The sequence below is a fragment of the Nipponia nippon genome, unplaced genomic scaffold (assembly GCF_047370975.1).
Source record: "Nipponia nippon isolate SJK-2023a ecotype South Korea unplaced genomic scaffold, ASM4737097v1 scaffold_2, whole genome shotgun sequence".
Classification (NCBI taxonomy): domain Eukaryota; kingdom Metazoa; phylum Chordata; class Aves; order Pelecaniformes; family Threskiornithidae; genus Nipponia; species Nipponia nippon.
Genome location: NW_028262336.1, coordinates 131,392,257 through 131,412,126, shown reverse-complemented (window position 1 = coordinate 131,412,126; position 19,870 = coordinate 131,392,257). Strand labels below are relative to the sequence as shown.

General features: G+C 67.1%; 3 protein-coding genes across 4 annotated transcripts; 2 read left to right on the top strand and 1 right to left on the bottom strand.

Moving 5' to 3' along the window:
• The first annotated feature begins 3,220 nt into the window (after window positions 1–3,220).
• Window positions 3,221–9,601, top strand: TPP1 (tripeptidyl peptidase 1). The gene is made up of 13 exons (XM_087757400.1): window positions 3,221–3,290; window positions 3,540–3,629; window positions 3,699–3,838; window positions 3,920–4,070; window positions 4,633–4,754; window positions 5,547–5,746; window positions 6,001–6,199; window positions 7,492–7,680; window positions 7,918–7,990; window positions 8,310–8,430; window positions 8,625–8,783; window positions 8,856–8,993; window positions 9,397–9,601. Exons 1-13 carry the CDS (start codon window positions 3,280–3,282, stop codon window positions 9,535–9,537), a joined length of 1,734 nt encoding a protein of 577 aa, XP_087613526.1. The 5' UTR covers window positions 3,221–3,279; the 3' UTR covers window positions 9,538–9,601.
• Window positions 9,602–9,613: 12 nt separating this feature from the next.
• TAF10 (TATA-box binding protein associated factor 10) lies at window positions 9,614–11,524 on the top strand. Its single transcript, XM_087757403.1, has 5 exons — window positions 9,614–9,950; window positions 10,129–10,286; window positions 10,364–10,428; window positions 10,575–10,689; window positions 11,366–11,524. Exons 1-5 carry the CDS (start codon window positions 9,752–9,754, stop codon window positions 11,453–11,455), a joined length of 627 nt encoding a protein of 208 aa, XP_087613529.1. The 5' UTR covers window positions 9,614–9,751; the 3' UTR covers window positions 11,456–11,524.
• Window positions 11,525–12,054: 530 nt separating this feature from the next.
• On the bottom strand, window positions 12,055–19,859 carry ILK (integrin linked kinase). 2 transcript variants are annotated; one of them, XM_087757401.1, is made up of 13 exons: window positions 19,726–19,859; window positions 17,318–17,417; window positions 15,829–15,994; window positions 15,321–15,416; window positions 15,068–15,164; window positions 14,875–14,958; window positions 14,530–14,615; window positions 14,082–14,191; window positions 13,708–13,835; window positions 13,349–13,470; window positions 13,163–13,262; window positions 12,943–13,073; window positions 12,055–12,741 (listed from the first exon to the last, which is right to left on the bottom strand). In XM_087757401.1, exons 2-13 carry the CDS (start codon window positions 17,404–17,406, stop codon window positions 12,592–12,594), a joined length of 1,359 nt encoding a protein of 452 aa, XP_087613527.1. In that variant the 5' UTR covers window positions 17,407–17,417; window positions 19,726–19,859; the 3' UTR covers window positions 12,055–12,591. The 2 variants fall into 2 exon arrangements, with proteins under 2 accessions (XP_087613527.1, XP_087613528.1); XM_087757402.1 differs by lacking the exon at window positions 19,726–19,859 and adding an exon at window positions 19,525–19,546.
• Between the last annotated feature and the right edge of the window lie 11 nt (window positions 19,860–19,870).

The window sequence follows — 19,870 nt, the reverse complement described above, 5'->3', positions numbered from 1 at the left end:
GAGCAGAGCTCCACCCAGGACACCTTGGCGGCTTCACTGGATGCTCGGGCTCTCTTGTCCCCTGCCTGCTGCAGACGAGCTAGTCAGACTAGCAGCAGATGCTTGTTAGAGTAATTAGCTCTGTCAGGGCAACCTAATCTTTGCTGGCCAGACAGATCCAGGAAATAATCTCCTGCAAATCTCATCCCACTTAAAGTCCTGCCCAAAGCTGTAGCCAGCTGGCCAGCTGGGTGGGCTGCAGCTCCCCGGCAGCGCACGCTGCCCAGCGCCCCAGGCCCCTAGCCAACGTGCGTCAAGGCTGAGCAGCGGCGAGTCCCTCCAGGCTGCAGCTGTAGCTGCTGGGCTGGTGCCACACCAGCTGGGGCGGCTGGCCGGGCCCGGGGCAGCGGGGAACCAGGAACGGGAAGGTGGGCCACCCCGCATGCGGCGGGACAGGGTGGGGGTGGGGACACGGGAAGGGCTGCATGCCTGGGTGCAGGACAAGGAAGCAGCAAGGGCTGCACGGCTGGGAGCGCAGTGCAGCAGACCAGGAACAGCCAGATGTGGCCCGGGTGCAGGGACTGCGCTCTGCCCTGCAGCTGCTCATTCTGGTGCCGTCAGGGCCCCGCACGCCTCCCCGCACATCCCGAGTCTTTGTTTCCTCAGAGGGTCCTGGGGAGGGGCAGCACCCAGGGCCACCTCTAGCTGGGCAGCCCCGTGCTTCAGCACCACCCTCTCACGTAGGACAGGTGACTCCCAGCCCTGACCCACAGCTACCTCCGCACGGTTCAGGAGCCTTCCTGTGGCACGGCGGAAAGCTCTTCCCACCCACGAGGCTGGGGGGACAGGGCTTGGCTGGCTGCGAGGGGGTGCTGGGCTGTGCCCTCTGAACCTGTGCTGTACTGGGCCCCGTGTCCCCTGGCCCCCAAGCCCTAACGGCTGCCCTACACCCAGCCTGCCCAGCCCTTTCCCCCGTGTTCCCTGGCCACAGTCTCCCTGCACACAGCTCCCCTGCTCGACCCCCAGCCCTGCAGGGTGCAACTGCGCAGCTTCGGGCAGGCAACCAGCTCCAGCTGCTGCAAACCACACAGCGCCGCATGCATGGAAACTCTACACGTGCTTCCAATTGCAGGGACCGGGAGTGCCCTAGGGCTTTGCACAGACACCCACAGAGGGGTGCTGGCGTCCCGCAAGGAACGGGGATGGAGCAGTGGGTTCCTAGAAGACACAAGAACTGGCCTCAAGGTGGCAAGGGAAGTACCTTGGAGGCCAGATGGGGGCTTGGGTGAGCCTGAGGAACACGGGCTGAGGTCCCAGCATCAGTGAGATGCTAAGCGGTGTTCTGTGAACGGGAAAGATGCTGGTCAAGGCCCACTGGGTCTCACGGCTGCCTCCCATCACCCAAAGGGAGGAGGGCCACCGGTCTGCAGCAGGCACTGCCCGCCTGGACATGTGGCACCTCCACCTCTCAGCTGCACACACGGCACAGCTGGAAAAGCGCTGCCTGCACAGCAGGGCTAAAGCCAGGAAGAACAGTGGGACTTCTACAGTCCTGGCCTTCCCTAGGAAAGGGCCTTCACCTACCCTGCAACAATATAAGCATCGGCCCACTTCTTAGCGATGCCTCGTGCTGCTACTGAGGCAAGAGAGATCCTCCGGGCCTCCCTCCCCTGGCAGCTGCTGCTCCGGACGGCCACAGTGCAGCTCTGGCGTGGGAGACATGGCAGCCTGGGCCAGGCAGGTGGTTTTCCCATTGTCAGTCTCTTCCTGACTTGGACTCTGCTCTGCAGAAGCAGGAAAGCGACTGGGAACTGCTGGAGCCAGGGCGTGCAGCATGCCTATGCATGTGACCAGGGCCGGGACAAGGACTAGACTAGCTGAGCCAAACTGGCCTGGGGCAGATGGGGTCACAGCACCCTCTGCCTCACCAGCCACCTCGGAAACACCCCCTCCAGTACTGCCCTTGGGCTCGCAGGCAGGGGCACAAGCTCCGTGGTTTCTGAGGCACTATTTCCAGAGCTCCCTTGCAAAAATTGCTCAAACCTTCCACAACCCCGAGATCTGCAAGTGCCATAATACCACTTTTGTGATCCTAATTAGGAGAGCTTCCAGTGTGGGAACGAATATCTCAGAGAACAAGCAGAGGAAGCTGAGAGCTGCAGCTCGGCAGCTGTGGGAGCCAAGCGGCTGCCTGTGACAGTGCCAGCTGGACTGCAGGCTGCACCATGGCTGGGCGGCGCGGTGCGGACGCAGCTCCTACCGCCTGGCCCTGCCTCGCAGCCCACTCCCACGACCAAGCATGAACGTGTGCTTGTAGTCCCTTGGGCCTCCCCCGCACCCCCGTCCCCCCCTGCTCCTGACTGACCAAGACACCCAGTGCCCACAGCTTCCCCACATCCCTGCACGCAGCCCTGGGTGGCTGCGGTGTGAAGGCCAGCAGGGCCGGGCAACGGCAGCCCTGGACACGCAGGGTATGCAGACGTGCTCTGCCACTGACTCCACGGCTCCCGGCCCTTGCTGGGCTCGCTGGCGATGCCCGGCCTCTGCGCGCAGAGGACAGCCTGGGCACCGATGGCCCGGACTGCAGCCTGCTCGTACGGCTTGCTGCCCCAGCCCCGGGGTAGGCACAGAGGAGCAGGCCCCAGGGGAGCTCAGACCTTCCCGTTGCCTCCCTGCAGCCACCCCTCAGAGCCAGGTTCCAGCGGGGTGCCCCCTCGGGGAACGGGGACCTCCGGCCCTACCCGCTCTGCGCGGGCCCCGCTGCTCCCCAGCATCGCCCCCTCGCCAGGGCCTGCTTCCCCCCACCAACCCCCCACCCCGCTGGGGGTGCGGGCACGACCCCTGCCCCTCCCCCGCTGGCCCCCGCCCTGGGCTCCGCAGCCCGGCCGCGCACCGGGCCCCTGCCCGCCCAGCCCGGGACGCTCCGCGACGCGGGAGAGGGACGGGGAAGACCGGGGCGGGGCAGCACGGACCGGACCGGACCGCGCCGTGGGGCGGCCGGTGCCGTGCCCGGGCAGCGTCTCTGGGGCCTCCGGCAAGCGGCCCTCCCCGCCGGGCCCGTGACTGGAGCCCGCCCGGGCCTGGCGGCGCGGCCCGGCTGGCGAGTCGCCGGGAGGGTGGGCTGGCACCGGTGCCGGTGCCCTCGGCCGCGGTAAGGGCCGCGGTGCGGAGCGGAACGGATCAGACCGGCGGGTACGGGGCCCTCTCCGCCACGTGACCGCGGCTTCGGCCTCCTCACGTGACCGGGAATCATGCGCCCCCGCACGTGACCGCGGCGCTGCGGCGGGAGGCGGCGGCGGGATGGCGCGGGGGTAACGGGGACCGGGGGGGCCGCGGGGCGCCGGGACCTCGGGGGGGCTCCCCGGCCCGAGGGTGACGGGGGCTCGGGGCGGGGGGGCTCCCCGGCCTCGGGTGACGGGGGGGTCGGGGGGGCTGCCCGGCCCGGGGTGTCGGGGCTGGGGAGGACAGGCAGGCACCTGGCAGTCCCCCGGTTTGCCCCGGCGCGGCCGGTGGCTCCGGGCCCGCGCCGGTGCCCGCCCTCCCCTGACCGCCCGTTGCAGGTGTCGGGGGGTCCCCGCCGTGCTGGCGCTGTGCGCAGCCGCCTGGAGCTGCGCCGCGGGCCTGGCCCTGGAGCGGGACCAGCCGTTCCGGTAGGTGCCGGCGTCCGCGGGACGGGATGGGGCGCTGGTGCCCGCCTGCCGCTCACAGCCTGCCCGCAGCGTGCCCCCCGGCTGGACCCATGCCGGCCGCGTGAACCCCAGCCACGAAGTGCAGCTGACCTTCGCCCTCCGGCAGCGAGGCACGGGGCGCCTTGCCCGGCTCGTCGATGCCGTCTCAGACCCCCGCTCGCCACGATACGGTAACGGCTGTGCGCCTGAGCCCTGGCAGGCCCCATCAGGCCCTGCGGGCAGGGTGCTCTGACTCTCTCTGTGCCTCACAGGCCAGTACCTGTCCCTGGAGCAGGTGCGGGACTTCGTCCAGCCGTCCCCAGCCACACTTATGGCAGTGCTGAAGTGGCTGCAAGGCTATGGTGTTGAGGACTGCAGGAGTGTTACCACCCTGGATTTCCTGGAGTGCTGCATGCCGGTGAGGTGAGCCCTGGGAGGGGCTGGGCCCCACTGTGGTGGCCGTGCCATTCCCACAAAGACAGGAGAAGCCAGGCCCTGCCCCTGCCTGCTGCGACTTCCCCTTCCCCCGGGCTCTGCAGCGCAGGCCAGGTGACAGAGCGCTGAGCCGCGCTTCTGCCTGGGCTGTGAGGGCTCCGCAGCCAAGAGCCCGGTCCTGGTGCTGGGGGGAGTCACAGCTAGGGATCTGGAGTACTGGAAACAAGGCACGCATGTGCGTTAGGTGCTTGGGCCAGCCCCACACCTCCTCTTGCCTTCTGTGGGGCTGCAGAGTCGCCACTGGAGGACTGGGGATAGACTTGCAGGGGACACTGCAGCGCCAGGGCTGGGTGATGGAATTGGCCAGGTATGGAAGGTGCTCTTTGCTTCATGAGGTCAGCTGTGCTGGTGGGAAGCAGAGCTCACCCCTCACTCGTCCCAGCAGCAAGTGGGGTGGAAAGGGTGCGGGAGGCAGGGCAGAGAACGGGCATGCTGCTGGACAGGCGCACTGAGCATGAATCCTCGCGTGGTGGCTGTCCCTGTGTTGCAGCACGGCTGAGCACCTCCTGCCAGGGGCTGAATTCCACCGCTACGTGAAGGGCCAGCGCAGCGTTGTGCGCTCCCCGCTCCCCTACACTGTCCCCGAGGAGCTGGCTGAGCACGTTGACTTTGGTACGTCCTACACAGGGGAGCTGAGGCTGCCCAGAGCTCTCACTGCCTGGGGCGTGGGTGGGAGGTTAAGCATTGAGCAGCCAGGACTGGCCGTCTCGGTGTCCCAGAGGACAGTGTGGCAGGCCCTCCAGCCATGGTCCCGGCTGCCCCTAGGTCCCCCTGAGGAGATTTGTGCATAGGATGTAGATGCCCCATCCCTGGAAGCATTCAGGGTCAGGTTGGACAGGGCTGTGAGCAACCTGATCTGGTTGAAGATGTCCCTGCCCATTGAAGCGGGGTTGGACTGGATGGCCTTTAAAGGTCCCTTCCAACCCAAACCATTCTATGATTCCGTGATCTGGACAGGCAGCGTCCAAAGTAAGTGTTTCTTACTGGTGCTCTCGGGCCTGGGTGCTCAGTGGGGAGAGGTCAGGTGCAGGCTGTCTCTGTGGACATGCAGCTGCTTCTGAGGTGGAAAAACTCCCTCCTGTGAGTCCCTTTTGTATGGGCTCCCACGGCCGCTCCACGAGGACAGCAGAGGGGTGCCAAGCTGCAGTAGTGGCCTGGCAGTGGGGAGCCTGAGCTGTGCAGCCTGTGAGGACTGAAGTCGAGGGCGTACTTCCCCACCTCCAGCGCAGCGCTCGGGGCAGGTGCAGCAGGGGATGGGCTCCCCCGAGCCCTGCTGCAGCCCAGCCCTCTCGGACGTGAAGCCTGAGTGAGGATGGTGAAGGGGGAGACGAGGGGCTATAATACTGTCCTCCCGGAGCTCTGGGCCCTAACAGCTGCTTCTTTTCCCGCTTGCTTGCACACCAGTGGGTGGTCTGCACCGGTTCCCCACAGAGAGGAAGGTGGTCAGCAGAGCCTTGGCCAAGAAGGAAACGGAGTCAAGGGAGCACTATGGAGGGAGAGCGGCTTTCCACCTGGGCGTGACGCCGTCCATCATTCGTAAGAGATACAACATGACAGGAGGAGACGTCGGGCTGCTGCCAAACAACAGCCAGGCCTGTGCCCAGGTAACTGCTGGAGCCAGTCCAGGTCAGAGGCCCGCGGGCCGTGGGAATTCCACATGTTGGTGCTTCTCCAACACGTTGCTGCTCTGGTGGTCCCAGGCCAGCTGTGGGGATTCCTCAAGCGGCTGGTGGGAGCAGCCAGTGGGCTAGCATTTCACAGCCCTGTGCTGGGTGAACTTTCTAAGTCAGGAGAAAAAACTTACCTTGTTTTTTCAAGAGAAAATGAGAAAAAACTTGTCCACTCCTTGTCCCCCCAGTTCTTGGAACAGTATTTCCACCAGGCTGACCTGGCTGAGTTTATGCAGCTGTTCGGCAGCAGCTTTGGCCACCGCTCTCAGGTTGACCAAGTGGTTGGGCACCAGAGCAAGGGCAAGGCTGGGCTGGAGGCCAGTCTGGACGTGGAATACATCATGAGCACGGGTGCCAACATCTCCACGTGGGTCTTCAGCAATGCAGGTACTGATCCCTCTCCAGAATTGCCTTGTGACCGCTTCCGTGCATCCCACTTGCTGTAGTGCCAACACACCTGCCTGCTGTTAAGGGAAATGCTTGCTCTCTGCCTAAAAATGGCTGTGCTGAGTCTCTCTGGTATCTGTCAAAGGGGAATGCCTGGAGGGACATGCACGAGCAGCACGCTGGCTGTGCTGCACCCCCAGAATGCTTTCCCAGCTACCTTGGGCATGTACCTGGTGGGCCTCCAAAGTTGGAGCTGATGCTGGTTTCTAATAGCTCGTAGGGAAATCATCTTCCATTGATTTGGGTAGTTGCTTTTGAACCCGTGTGAACTTTCAGCATCCGAAGTATCCTGTAACAGGGACTCCCACGCCCCGACTACACAATGTGAAGCAGTCACTCCACTCTGGTGCCTTCCCATAGGGGGAGAGCGCAGCGACTGTGTCTTTTTACTTTTTTCCTGCTGCTTTGGGTTTGAAGCTGATCTCTCAGCTGAGTGAACCAGTAGAGTGAATAAAGGAGCGTAAGGCAATTTGAGAAAACAAGGTTGCAAAACAGCCTGCACAACTGGCTGCGGTGCTGTAGGACAAAGTGTGATCTGTCCCAGATCAGAAACTGGCTGAACAGGAGACGGAGCGCCCTTAGGACTGCCGGCTCTGATCGTGATGGTGAAGACAGGCACAGCTCTGCATTAACTTCCACCTCCTCCGTGCAGTTAGTGATGTGGAAAGGGCACGGGTACAGGCAGTGAGTGAGCAACAGAGAGTGAGAAGGGGCGGCTGGGGCTCTGCTTTCCCCACTTCATGGAGCGGGATGAGAGGCAGGAGGGGACCTTGGCAGATGGAGGTGGAATGTACGTCAAACTGCTCTGGGACCCGCTGGTACGGGTAGAGGGGCCAAGGCTTGGCTGAGTCTCAGCAGGGCTGCATGGCTGCCTGGATGCCAAGGGTGGTTACAGCCCTGCGACAGACACTTGGAGAAGGAGTGGGTGAGTGTAGACACCCCGCTCTGGGGTTCGGGGCGACCCTTTCACCAGAGCCGCTGGGAGAGCCTGGTGCCATCCACCCTGACAGCCCCTGAGATCAGCCGTGCTGCCAGCAAGAGCTCACAGGAGAGCTCCAAACCAGCTGTGCTGTGGATGCGCTCTCTGTAGGCAGGGCAGGAGCTGGAGGACCTTCAGCTCCTGGTGCCAGCGGTGCTGTTGAGGCATGGTGCCCCCCCTGTGCTATCCCCCACTTTCCTCAAGCCTGGTGTCCTAGGAGGAGCTGAACCTGTCCCCCGCTCTGTCTCTGCAGGGAGGCACGAGAGCCAGGAGCCCTTCCTGGCCTGGCTGCTGCTGCTCAGCAACATGTCATCGCTGCCTCGGGTGCACTCTGTGAGCTACGGGGATGATGAGGACAGCCTGTCGCTAGCCTACATGGAGCGTGTAAACGTGGAGTTCATGAAGGCAGCTGCCCGGGGCTTGACCATCCTGTTTGCCTCGGGTGCGTGCTGTTGCTGGCACGGTGTGGGTGCGTCCGAGGGTCCCAGCACAGTGGGGAGCCTCCACGGTGAACCCCGAACAGGGGGACGCTCTGCCTGTGGGCAGCCAGGATCCCCTGCCTGGGAATCCCAGCCTGGGAGGTGGAGGGAGCCCTCCCCCCAGGTCACTCCTGGGAACAGCTGGAGGACAAGGAGCAGCTCAAATGCTGCTGGATTACCCCGTCCGTCTCTGTCGGCAGGTGACGATGGCGCTGGGTGCAGAAGGGTGCCCGGCGGGAACCACACTTTCCGGCCCAGCTTTCCAGCTTCCAGGTAGGTGTGGGGAGGAGAACCCAGGTCCTGTGGAGACGCGAGGCTCTGCGCAGAGCTGGCTGCTGCAGCTCACCCATGGCCGGGGCCAGCTGAAAGCTGCTGCTGGCATTTCGAGCCCCGGCCGGTGGCCGGCTGCTGCCTCGAGCTGGTTTTGAGCCCCTTTGGGGGACTCCTGAGGGTCAGCCCCACCAGTGCGCCTGGGGACACTGGCAGACCTCAGAGCTGGGGGGACCGGTGCAGCTCCTTGGGAGGTGTGTGGGGTGCCGCCGAGGCCCCAGGCAGTCGCGTGCCCGCCCGCAGCACCCACCTGTCCCCCCAGTCCCTACGTCACCACCGTGGGCGGAACGTCCTTCAAGAACCCCTTCCTGGTGACTGCGGAGGTGACGGACTACATTAGCGGCGGGGGCTTCAGCAACGTCTTCCCCATGCCCGATTACCAGGTGAGGAGGCGCCCGCTCTGCCAGAGCCCGGCGCCGCGGCTGGGGCTGCGTGGCGCTTGGTGGGGTGGTGATGGGCGCTGGTGGGCACAAGCAGCCCCGGGGCTGGGCCGCAGGCCAGGGGCAGGGGGGGCGGAGGTGAGCAAGGGCAGGGGCCCCTGCCAGGCGTCCTGCTCCTCCTCTCCTGCTCTCCCCAGGCCGCTGCAGTCAGGCGTTTTTTGGGCTCGGCCTCGAAGCTGCCTCCCAGTTCCTACTACAACAGCAGCGGCCGTGCCTACCCCGACCTGTCCGCCCTTTCTGACAACTACTGGGTGGTGACAAACCGCATCCCGCTGCCCTGGGTGTCGGGGACATCGGTAAGGAGCGCAGCCCCGTGCCGCGCTGCGGCGGCGGAGCTGCCGGTGCTGAGGCGCTCGTGTTTCCGGCAGGCGTCCACGCCCGTGGTGGGGGGCATGGTGGCCCTCATCAACGACCGGCGCCTGCAGCGGGGGCTCGCGCCCCTGGGCTTCCTCAACCCCGCGCTCTACCAGCTGCAGGAGCGGGGGCACGACGCTGCGCTCTACGACGTGAGCTGGGCCGGGGGCCGGGGATGGGGCTGGCACCCGGGGTGCTGGCGGGGAAGCCTGGGTCCCCTGCGCCCGAGGCCGCGCTCGGGGCAGGGCAGGGCTCGGCGCCCCGCTGGGGGGCGGGGGGGGGGCGCTGCCTTCCCGGGGGGTCCCCAGGGCCTTGGGCGGGCTGCGCGGGGCAGGGTCCCCTTGCGCGGCCGGGGGCGTTGGGGGTCCCTGCGCTGCGCGGGGGCGCCTGTCCTGAGGTGGGGCCGTCGCTGCCCGGGGAGGGGGCGGCCCTGGCCCCGGGGGTGCCCGGGGGCTCCTCTTCCCCCACCGGGCGTTGGGGGGGGGGGGTCCCCGGGCCCGCCGGGGGCTGCGGGCGGGGGAGCCCCTTCCGCGCTGAGGCCCGTTCCCCCCGCAGGTGACGCAGGGCTGCCACCTCTCCTGCCTGGACGGCGTCGTGCAGGGACGGGGCTTCTGCGCCGGCCCCGCCTGGGACCCCGTCACCGGCTGGGGCACCCCCAACTTCCCCCGCCTGCTGCGGGCGCTGCTGGCGCCCTGACCCGCACCGGGAACCGGGGGCCGGGGGCGGGGCCGCCGCGCCAATAAACCCGCGGGGCTCCGCCCCTCCGGTCTCCGTCTGTGCCGCGCGGCGCCGCCGTGGGGCGCGCGGGGCGGGGCGGGGCGAGCGGCGGGGCCAATGGGGCGCGGCGCCGCGCGCAGGCGCGGGGGAGGCGGCGCCCGGTGTCGCGCGGCGGCGGCGGCGGCGGCGGGCGATGAGCGGCAGCGCCGAGGCCGATCCCGCGCCCGCGGCCCCGGCCGCCCCCGCGCCGCCCGCGCCCGCCCCCGCCGCCGACGGCAACAACAAGCCCAGCCCGGCGGCCGGCGGCAGCGGCGTCCCCGGGGCGCCCCCGGGCGCGGCGGGCGGCGCGGCGCGGGGAGCCGAGGGCGGCGCGGCTGGCGGGAGGGGGCCCGGCGGGCGCGGGGGGGGGGGGGGCGGGGCGGAGCGGGGCGGCGGGGGGCGAGGGGGGCCCCGGCGGGCGGGGCCGAGGCGCGGGGGGGCCCCGCGGGCTGCGCGGCCGCTGAGCGCGCCCCGAGCCGGGCCCCGGGGGGGGGCGGGGGCGGCCGCCCGCTGAGCGCCCTGTGCCCGCAGCGCCCGTCTCGGCGGCGGTGGCCGCAGCCCCCCCCGAAGGGGCTCTCTCCAATGGGGTCTACGTGCCCCCCAGCGCGGCCAACGGGGACGTGAAGCCGGTGGTCTCCACCACGCCGCTGGTGGACTTCCTGATGCAGCTGGAGGACTACACGCCCACGGTACGCGGGCGCGCCGGGGCAGGCCGCGGGCGGGCGCCGCGGGGAAGCGGGGCTGCTCCAGCTTCTCTCTCCCGCAGATCCCGGACGCCGTCACGGGCTATTACCTCAACAGGGCGGGATTCGAGGCCTCCGACCCACGCATGTAAGTGGCAGCAGGCGTGGCCGAGCGCGGCCTCGGGGACCCCGTACGGGGTCCGATCGCTGGGCGCCCCGAGAGGAGCTCCCCGGTCCCCGCGGTGCTCTGTGCTCTCTGTCTGAACCGGCCCCGTCTCTCTCTCTGCCGGGTAGCATCCGTTTGATCTCTTTGGCCGCGCAGAAGTTTATTTCTGACATCGCCAACGATGCGCTGCAGCACTGCAAGATGAAGGGAACGGCCTCGGGCAGCTCCCGCAATAAGAGCAAGGTGAGAGAAGGACGGAATGGCTGCTGGGACGCGGGGACGCGTCCTCCCGGGGGCCGTAGCAAGCCAAGCTCGCTGCCATTGCCTGCGGGGACGTGGGCCGTAGAAAGTCTTGAACCTGTTGTGCTCCTGAAGGGTCAGCACGCTTACTGATGAGCTGGGGCTCTGCGGGTGGGAACGGGACGCTGGTGGGAAAACGAGGTGGATTCGTGGAACGTGCTTTGATGCCTTTGCAGGAATGCGAGAGTAGCTGCACCCCCTCGGACCGAGGGCCGTCTGGCTCTGCGTCCTCCCTCTGACAGGGACCAAAACTCGGATGCTTGGGGAGAAACATAAACAGGGAGCAAGCCTGTAGCCGTAGTTTCTGGGAATTCTCCCAGTCATCATCTGTTTGTGGTCTGAGGGCCTCATGAGGGCGGCGTAATTTATCTTTATAGCGTTGCGTAATGCTCGGTGTCTTTCTGTCCGTTGAGCAGCTGAGGGCACAGAGCAAACAAAACGTGCAGCGCTTAAGAGCTGGTTAACGCCACAAACGCTGTCTGCAGCTGCTTCTGGGAATTGCGCCCATGCAGGCCACCACGGCTTGTAGGGGAAAAATCCTAAACCCGCAGGGTTTTGAGGAATGCCTGGCAGCTTAGGCTGTCCTTGCTGTGACTGACGCTACTCCTTGTCCCTTCAGGATAAGAAGTACACGCTGACCATGGAAGACCTGACACCAGCACTTGCAGAATATGGCATCAATGTGAAAAAGCCACATTACTTCACATAAAGACTGAGGGATTGTCACTGGGAACTTTTTTAGGGTTGCTTCTGTGCCATTAAACAGCTGGGTAGTTTTTTTTGCGGAAAGGCATCTTGTCTCCTGCCCGCACGCTAATGCCCTGCCTACACGTAAATCGGCACCCCAGCTGCCCTGCTGGGGCCTCTGTCCTCGCTGCACCAGCAGAAGTTGGTCCCGTGCCTTTGAAAGGCCAGCGCAGAGGGGTGGTTGTAGGGCTCGCAGCTGGTGGATTACGGTTGCGCCCTCTGCCATTCCCCAGAGGGCTCAGCCCTGCCCCGGGAAGCTGAAGGAAAGTGGGCATAGCGGGAATGGGACTGCCCAACCCTCTTCTTCATCTCCTCCTCCCAAGCATACCCGTCGTGTCTCAGAGGACCGCGGGGCCTGTGCAGGCGGCCCGGGCCCCTCTCTCCGAAGAGCGGGGTGCCGTTAGCCCGCCTGCCTTCCTTGCTCCAGTTGCTGGAGGAAGGTCGGTACGGGCGCAGATCCAGAGCCCGGGACTCTGCCAGCTGTTGGGCAGCCCCCCCAGGGGTCTTTCCCGCTTTCTGCGGGCAATGCTCTGGGCACGTACACACCCCTCCACCAGCAGCCAGTTTTCGTAACAAAGATTTATTTCGGATGCTGGCGGCTTTTCCACATGGCCTGGATGGAAACCATAAAGAGTGAAGCGCAAAGCTGGGGTGGTGCTGGGCGCAACGGGCAAGCTTCACCCCGCTGTCCTTAGTAGGAAAGAGCACCAGGACTGGGCGTTGCCTAACATGAGACTGTTAAGTGGGTGAGCTGCTCGGGGCCTGGGGACGAGGAGGACAGGGTGGCTCCACAGCCCCGTCCCAGCCTCACGGGTAGCAGAGCCCAGCCATGCTCAGTGTTGTGGGCCAGGCCTCCTGCTCAGTCTCTGCCCGTAGCTGCCAGGGAGGATGGAGGTGCTGCCATAGATGTGCTACAGTGCCTGAAGCCTGCAGAGCAGCTCCAGAGAAGGCAGCATCGTCTGTACCGTGTGTCCGTGGCTGGCTCAGGGTGAGGGGGCATTCCCTGCTCCCCCTTGGCTCTGGGGTTAAAGAAGGCACTTGGGGGTAGCGGGGAGGGAAGCATGGCAGCGTCAGCTGGCTGGGAGGCACCCCCTCTCTCTACTTCTCCTGCATCTTCTCCAGGATGGGCACGATCATGTCAAACTTTGGGCGCTTGGCCGGGTCCTCGTTCATGCAGATCTTCATCAGCTTGCAGATGTGCGGGGATATGCCGGGTGGGATGGTTGGACGTAGCCCCTCCAGTGCCACCTGGGAGCACAGGAGAGCAGGGCAGGATCAGAAACCTGGCCCCAGCCCTGCCTTTGGCAGGCACAGCCTGTACCGCCGGGAGGAGCGGCTGGGGGCTCTGTGTCGCGGGCCTTCCCTCCCCTCCCTGCTGGCTGCGTAGGCCCCGTTATGCCCTGGCTGATCTGGTCTGGAGCGGTGGACTTTCCCCGGCCCTCTCCTCACCTTCATGCCTATCTCCATGTTGGACAGGTCTGCAAACGGCACCTCACGGGTCACCAGCTCCCACAGCAGCACCGCAAAGCTCCACATGTCAGCCGAGCGCCTGTTAATTTCCTCCGGCTTCTTCTGCAAGGCTGTAGGGAATACAGCACGGGAGGCTGAATGGGGCTGAGGGTGAGGAAGGGGCCGAGCTGCAGGAGGGGCCCGGCTACCGGGCGCTCACCTTCTGGTGCCACCCAGGCTGGCGCGTACATCCGCCCTGGGCACTGGAAGGAGAACTTCACGTCAGCCATGCTGATCCGTGCTGTCATGTCCTCGTCGATCTGGGGAGACAGGGGTGGTCAGAGGAGAGCCTGCCCTGCCCCCCTCCGCGGGAGGAAGGGCCGGGCCACGCGACGTCGACGCTCACCATGATGCTGCGGCTGTTGAGGTGGTGGCGTGGAATGAGGGGCTCCAACGTGTGGAGGAAGGCCATGCCCCGTGCAATGTCAAAGGCGAATTTCACTGCCTGCATCTGGTCCACCACGAAGTCTGCAGGGAGGGAGGTGGCATGAGGGTAAGGGGGGGTGCCCTGTCACCGGCGGCGTGCGTGGGACAGGGGAGGCGTTGGAAGACGCACCGCGCGGGGGGGCGCGGGGGAGGCGTGCGGACGGGAGACTGAGCTCACCCCGGGCCCCCTGCCACCCCCCGAACGCACGGAGAAGCAACTTCTCGAGGACGGGGAGACTGGCCTCTGCCCCCAGCTCTGTCACCCCCGCCAGCACTCACTTGTGCCCTCATGTAACACGTTGTAGAGGGAGCCATAGGGCATCCAGTGGCTGATGACAATGGGGTGGGGCGCCGGGGGGGACTGGCAGGCGCCCAGCACTGGTAGCACGTTGGGGTGAGAAAAGATCCTGCAAGAGAAGCGATAGGCCTGAGAACAGCGGGTGCTGCCCGCGCCCCCTCGTTGCCTCCCTGCCCTCTGCACCGCTGCCGGCGTGCCGTCCTCCCAGGGCCTCCCCGCGGCCTCTGGCCCCGCTCTGCAGCACTCCCACCCGACCCTGCAGACCTGGCTGGCTCCTGCCTAACTCATCCTCCTCTGGGGAGAACGCCTGCCCTCCTGAGCCGCGGCTGCCTTGGGGAAGGATGTCGGCACTCACCGCAGCTTTGGGTATTCCTCGTTGAAGTCTCGGCTCTTCCGAGTTGTCCAGTCCCGGATTTTCAGCATTTTGATGACAATGTCATTGCCTTGCCAGCGCCCTTTCCACAGCTGCGGGGAGACAGGTGGAGACAGTCCCCGTGAGAGGACACGCGGTCCCCGAGCACCTCCCAGCCCCTTGCGCGGGGCTGCGGGGCCCATGGAGCCCACGGGGCCGACAGGTCCGCAGCGACGTGGAGCAACTGCGGCAAAGCGTGAGAGTGACCCTGGCCTTTCAGTCCTGGGCAGGTGCCTTCTCTCCGCGTGGGCTGGCCCCACGCCTGGATGCGGAAACCCACCAAGCAGTTGTGCCCCAGCGCTGCACGCCGCAGCCAGCCAGGGACTGGGGAGAGAGCAGTGGTCTGCGTGGGTGCAGCTACCCTGTCCCGGGGGACAACGGGCCCACATACCTCTCCTGACTGGTTCTCATTGAGTTTTTGGCTCAAGCTCAGCTGTTTGAAGTCTATTCCAGCAAGTTTGTTGAGAGTCCCATTTCCTGGAAGCAAAGGAGGAGATGCTGCCTGTGGCCACGTGGACCTTCCTCCCGAGGCCCACCTGGGACTGCAGAGGGAGGCCGTACCAGTGGGACGCCTCAGTCCCATGAGGAGCCACCTTCAGTGAGGGGCTGTCCAGCTCCAAAACAAGCCGTTTGCGGCGCAGGCTGCTGCCCCCTCCCCAGAAGCCTGCCCTCCCGTGCAGGAGAGCTGTGCTCTCCCCTGCGACGGTGTCCCCGTTAGGGAAGGCTCTGTCCTTACTGGGACGTGTGCGGGTCGTGCCCTTCCAGAAGGTATCCTTGTAGGGGATCTTGGTGAGGCTCTGGCCCAGCTTCTCAGCACGCTCTGGAGGGACAAGAAGTTTGGCAGCACAAGCAGAGCTCACCGATGCTGAGCGCAGGGGGCGCAGCAGGAGCCAGAGGCAGGTTGTGAGGCCAGGACGAGAACCTCCTACCTTTCAAGACCTCTCGCAACGGCGTCTTGGCTTTGTCAATGGGCGTCTCACCGTATTTGTTAGCAATGCTGACCAAGGCCCCGTTGACCACCAGGTCCTGAGGGAGGAGAAAGCGTCTACCGCTTGGTGTCCTCTTATCAGCCTCTTCATACACACCCAGCCTCCTGCCTCAACCCTCCTCTCCCTCCCCGTGCTCCCCTCAGCCACCTCCCTCGCCCTGGGCTCCTGACTATGTCCAAGTGCTTCCACTCACCTCCGCCACCTGGTCGTGTCCCCAGAAGCAGGCATAGTGCAGAGGCGTGTTCCCATGCTCGTTCACGGCGTTGATGTCTGCTTTGAACTGGATCAGCTGGGGGCAGGAGGACAATCCCTGTAAATCTAGAGCAGGTCCCTTCCCCCCAGCACTTTGCCCTGGGAGAGGGCAGGAGGACCAACAGCAGCACGTTTGCTGCCTCGGTGCTGGCAAGGCCTGCTGTCGGGAGGGGGCTGAGGCTGGACACAGGGCTTTTGCGGGGACGGCGCAGGCGCTCAGAGGTGCCAAGGCGGGGATGCAGTAAGCTCATGGCAAGGAAGCCGGCAGGCGACTGGGGAGCGAGTCCTGGGCGGACAGGGCGGAGGGCTGCCGAGTCCCGCTCGGTCTGCCGAGTCCCGCTCGGTCTGCCGAGTCCCGCTCGGTCTGCCGCGGGGCAGCGCAAGGCACGAGGCGGGCGCCTGGAAGGCGGCGGGGAAGGGGCAGGGTGCCGGCCGCAGGAGGCGGGTACCTTCTGCACAATGTCGCGGTGGCCGTGGCTGGCAGCCAGGTGCAGCGGGGTGTCGTCGCCGCGGTTCATGACGTTGATGCGCGCTCCCCGCATGATGAGCATGTCGACCACGTTGGAGCGGCCTTCGCGGCAGGCCCAGTGCAAGGGGCTGAAGCCATGGTCATCCCTGCGGAGACGGCAGGGACATCTCTGCTGAGTGGCTGCAGCCGGCCTGCTGCATCCTCTCCTGGCCCGGGCAGGGAGAGAAGGGCCGAGCGTGGCCAGGGCGCTGCCGACAGCACCGCAGCCGGGCAGGTATCGCCACGCGCACCCGCACGCGGGCCACGGAGGCAAAGGGGACAGGCCGAGCGGCTCTCCTGCGCTCCCCCATCCCCACGAGGGCCCCAGAGGCCCTGGCCAAGTCCCATCTTCTCCAGGGCTGAATCACCAAGATGCTGGCAAGAGCCAGATCCCCTCCCCCGTCCCCCCTCAGCTCCCGCAGTGCCTGGCCAAGTAAGGGCGGAGGAGACCGGCCAGGCCTTAAAAGGAGATTAGGGTCTGGCAGGCGGGGGCCACTGCCTCCCCGGCTCCCCTCCAGCTCCCCGGCAGGGCAGACCCCCCCTGCCCCCCACCCCTCCCTGCCCAGGCAGGCAGGCAGGCAGGCAGGCAGGCGGCCCCGCAGGCAGGGGATACCTCGGCGCAGACACCCGGGACCAAAATGCCCCAGCGAGTGCCAGCCGGCCCCCAGTCCCTCAGGCACGACCCGTGGGCCCGGGAGAGCTCTGTGCGACTGGGACCCCTGGGAGGGACTGAAAGACATGGCCAAAGGCAGGCCGCCGGCCCAGAACGAGTTCAGCAAAGACGCTGCCATGACCTGACAAGGGATCTTTGGTGTGCGGGCAGAAGGCGGCGCCTGCCCACAGGCAACGGAGACGTAAACCTTGCGCCTGGCCTAAACGCTGCTCCTGCAAGACAGGCGGGCAGCACGTCGGACCGTGCGATCCCGTGGGAGCTCCTGGAGCAGGGGACGTGCTGTGCGGAGAGATGTGGGGCAGGACACACGGGGCAGGGCGCAGGTCAGCCCCGCGCAGCTCCTGGCCCCAGGGTGGCTCCCAGCCCTCCTGTTAGACCCCGGCTTGGCTTCTGCACGCCAGCGGCAGTGCTTCCAGGAGAGGGGACAGGGGAAGCAGTCACCCAGACACGCCAGCACCGTGGGGACGGGGAGATCCTCCCCAGCACCCCCAGCCCAACCCCTGGCCGAGACGCGTCCCGTCCCGTGGCTGGGAGCAGCGGATGGCCGAGGAAGCAGCTGGAGGATGTGCGGCCCTCATGCCTCAGCGATGCGGTAACTTCCTCCCGGCGGGGAGGAGCTGAATCCCACCCCTCCCCAGGACACGGAGCAGAGCGGAAACAAGCCCCAGCCTTGGTCCAGCGCCCTTGGCCCGTGGCGCAGCCGAGCCGGGGACAGGACCCCGGCGGGTCCAGCCTGGGCCGGGTCCCTTCTGCTCACCCCTGGTTGAGGTCGTTCTCGGTGTTGTCCAGCCAGAGGCGCACGGCCACCGCGTTGCCCTCTCGGCACTGCGTGAAGATGTCGTCCATCGTGGCTCTTGCTGCGGGGAGGGGTGCGTAAGGACGCGGGGCCCCGCTGCGGAGCAGGGCTCCCTGCCGCCCTTTCCCACAGGCAGCCCTGGGACCTGGACATCGCCTCCCACAGCCCCTCTGCTCCTGGCAGCCACTCAGCTGGGGGAGCGAGGACGGGAGCCTCGCGTGCCCCTCCTCATCAGTCCTGCGGAAAACTGCAGGGACTACGGAAGGCTGGGGACGGAGCCGGACTTGCAGCTGAAGGGGAAGTTCATGACTGACTCGAGCGTCACGGGTGCCTGCAGCAGCTCGCAGGAAGCAGAGCTGGCGTCCACGGGCTTATCTGCAGGCCCAGCCAGACGCGGGTGCCCGCATCTCTGGGGAGGGCATTGGGAAGCAGAGCTGGAAGAGGTCCAGCACCACCCTGCAGGGATCCCATAGCTCCACAGGCCCTCCCGATCCCCAACTCCAACCCAGGCTCGGCTGAACTTGGCACAGCATCACACTCAAGAAACTGGGTCCCCAAAGGTCCACAAGCTCCCCCTCTCTCCACTCTAATCAACAGACACCCCATCCCAGAGTCAGGCAAAGAGCAGGCGCTCTGGTTCCATTTTTAACCCCTTGACAACAGCAGCCTCACTGAGGCCCGGGGCTGCCCGGCCCCCAGCTGCCCAGCAGTGCAGGGACACGCCTGGCAGGTACTTTCCCGCCTGAGGGTCTGCAGCATCAAGCAGGGATGTGGGGCTGCCCTCAGCGAGTCCCACAGTGCGGGCGCAGGGACAGACCAAGCGCGATGCCCCGGACATACACCCGCCAGGGTTTAAACCTGGCGCCCCTCGGGGTCCCTGCAGGGCCTGGCACTCGCCCAGCTGCAGCAGGACCCCCACCCGCTCCGCGCAGGCAGGACGGGCCCCGGCACTCCCTGCGGCTGGCAGCTGCCCCCCAGGACAGCCGCTCCGCCGGTGTCGCGTGCTCCAGGCAGCCACGGGGGGTGAGGGACGCAGGAGACCGGCCTCGCGGCCCAGACCCTCAAAGGGGCCTCACGGGCACCAGAATGGGCTCTGAAACTTCCAGGGCAGCACCGGCCCCGCTCCCAGCTCACCAGCTGCGGAGGACAGGGCAGCCCTGCCTGCGAGCTGCAACGAGCCAGCACGGTGCCCCAGCCCGACGTCCTGCAGGTCCTGCCAGCCCCAGAGCCCCAGGGCGGATAGCGCTGCCCCCAGACCAGATTTTTCACCCGCCCATCTGGGACGGGACCAGGGAAGGGGCACCCCAGCGACACCCCAGCCCCGTCTCAGCCCTGTGGGACTTGCATCGCGCTGTCACCGCTGCCTCTCCTCCACCAGCCGTTACCCCTGCTCAGCCCAGGGCTGCCGTGCTCCTGTCTGTCACCACAGCAGCCCCTGCCTCGGTCCCGGCCGGGCTGCCAGGCCTCCCCCGCCCCTGCCCTGCCCGAAACCAGGGGTCCTCTACCCCCCCATTGCCAAACGGCCACGTCGGCCCTGCTGAGCCCTCACCACTCAGGCCATGGTGCCATGATGTGGAGACGCAGGCCACCCTGTGCCGCTCCCCTTGTTCCTCATCAGCCCTGACCCAAGACCAGCTGTGGGGGCCCCATTCTTCCCCGCAGCACCCTCCCCGGCACCTTCCAGCGCAGCCCCAGCCCCATCCTGCCCTGCGGACCCCGGGGCTTGACCCAGCCATGGCCCCCAGCCTGCCCCATCCCGTCCCGTCCCAGCGGCGCTGAGCCCACCCCAGCCACCCGCACAGGACCCCCGGGGCAGCCCTGCGGCTCCCTGCCCGCCCTCGGGCCGCCCGTGCCCCTCGCCCCTGCCCGCCCACCCCAGCGCAGCCCAAGCACAGCTGCCACCAGCCCCTGCCCCGCTCCCCCCGACCCCTTTTTGGCTCCTGCCCTGGACCGGCCCCAGCCCCTGCCCCTGCCCCTGCCCCTCACCCAGCCCAAGGCCGGCCCCGGCCCCAGCCCCAGCCCCTGCCCGACCCTGACCCTGACCCTGACCCTGACCCTGACCCCAGCCCCCGCCTCAGCCCCAGCCCGACCCCAGCCCATCCAGCCACACCCGGGCCCGGCCCGGCCTGCCGGAACCCCAGCCCACCCAAACCCCCACCCACCCCGACCTGTCCTGCGCCCATCGCGATCGGTCCCGACCCCCGCCTGTCCCAGCCCGACCGCGGCCCGGCCCGGCCCTGTCCGAGCCGCCCCGCCGCCCCGGCCCTGCTTCCTCCCGGGCCGGGCCCGTCACGGCCCACCGCGGCCCGGCCTCCCGCCGCAGTCGGCCCGGCCCCGGCCCGGCCCGGCCCCGGCCCGGCCGCCCTTACCGGCTCCGGCGGCGGCGCAGGGCGGCGGCTCGGCGGACGCGGGGCAGCGCGCGGGCTCCACCCCGGGCCGGCCGCCGCCAGCGCCCCCTGCCGGCCGGCCGCCGCACCGGCTCCGGGCTCCGCGCCTGGGCAACGGAGCAGCGGG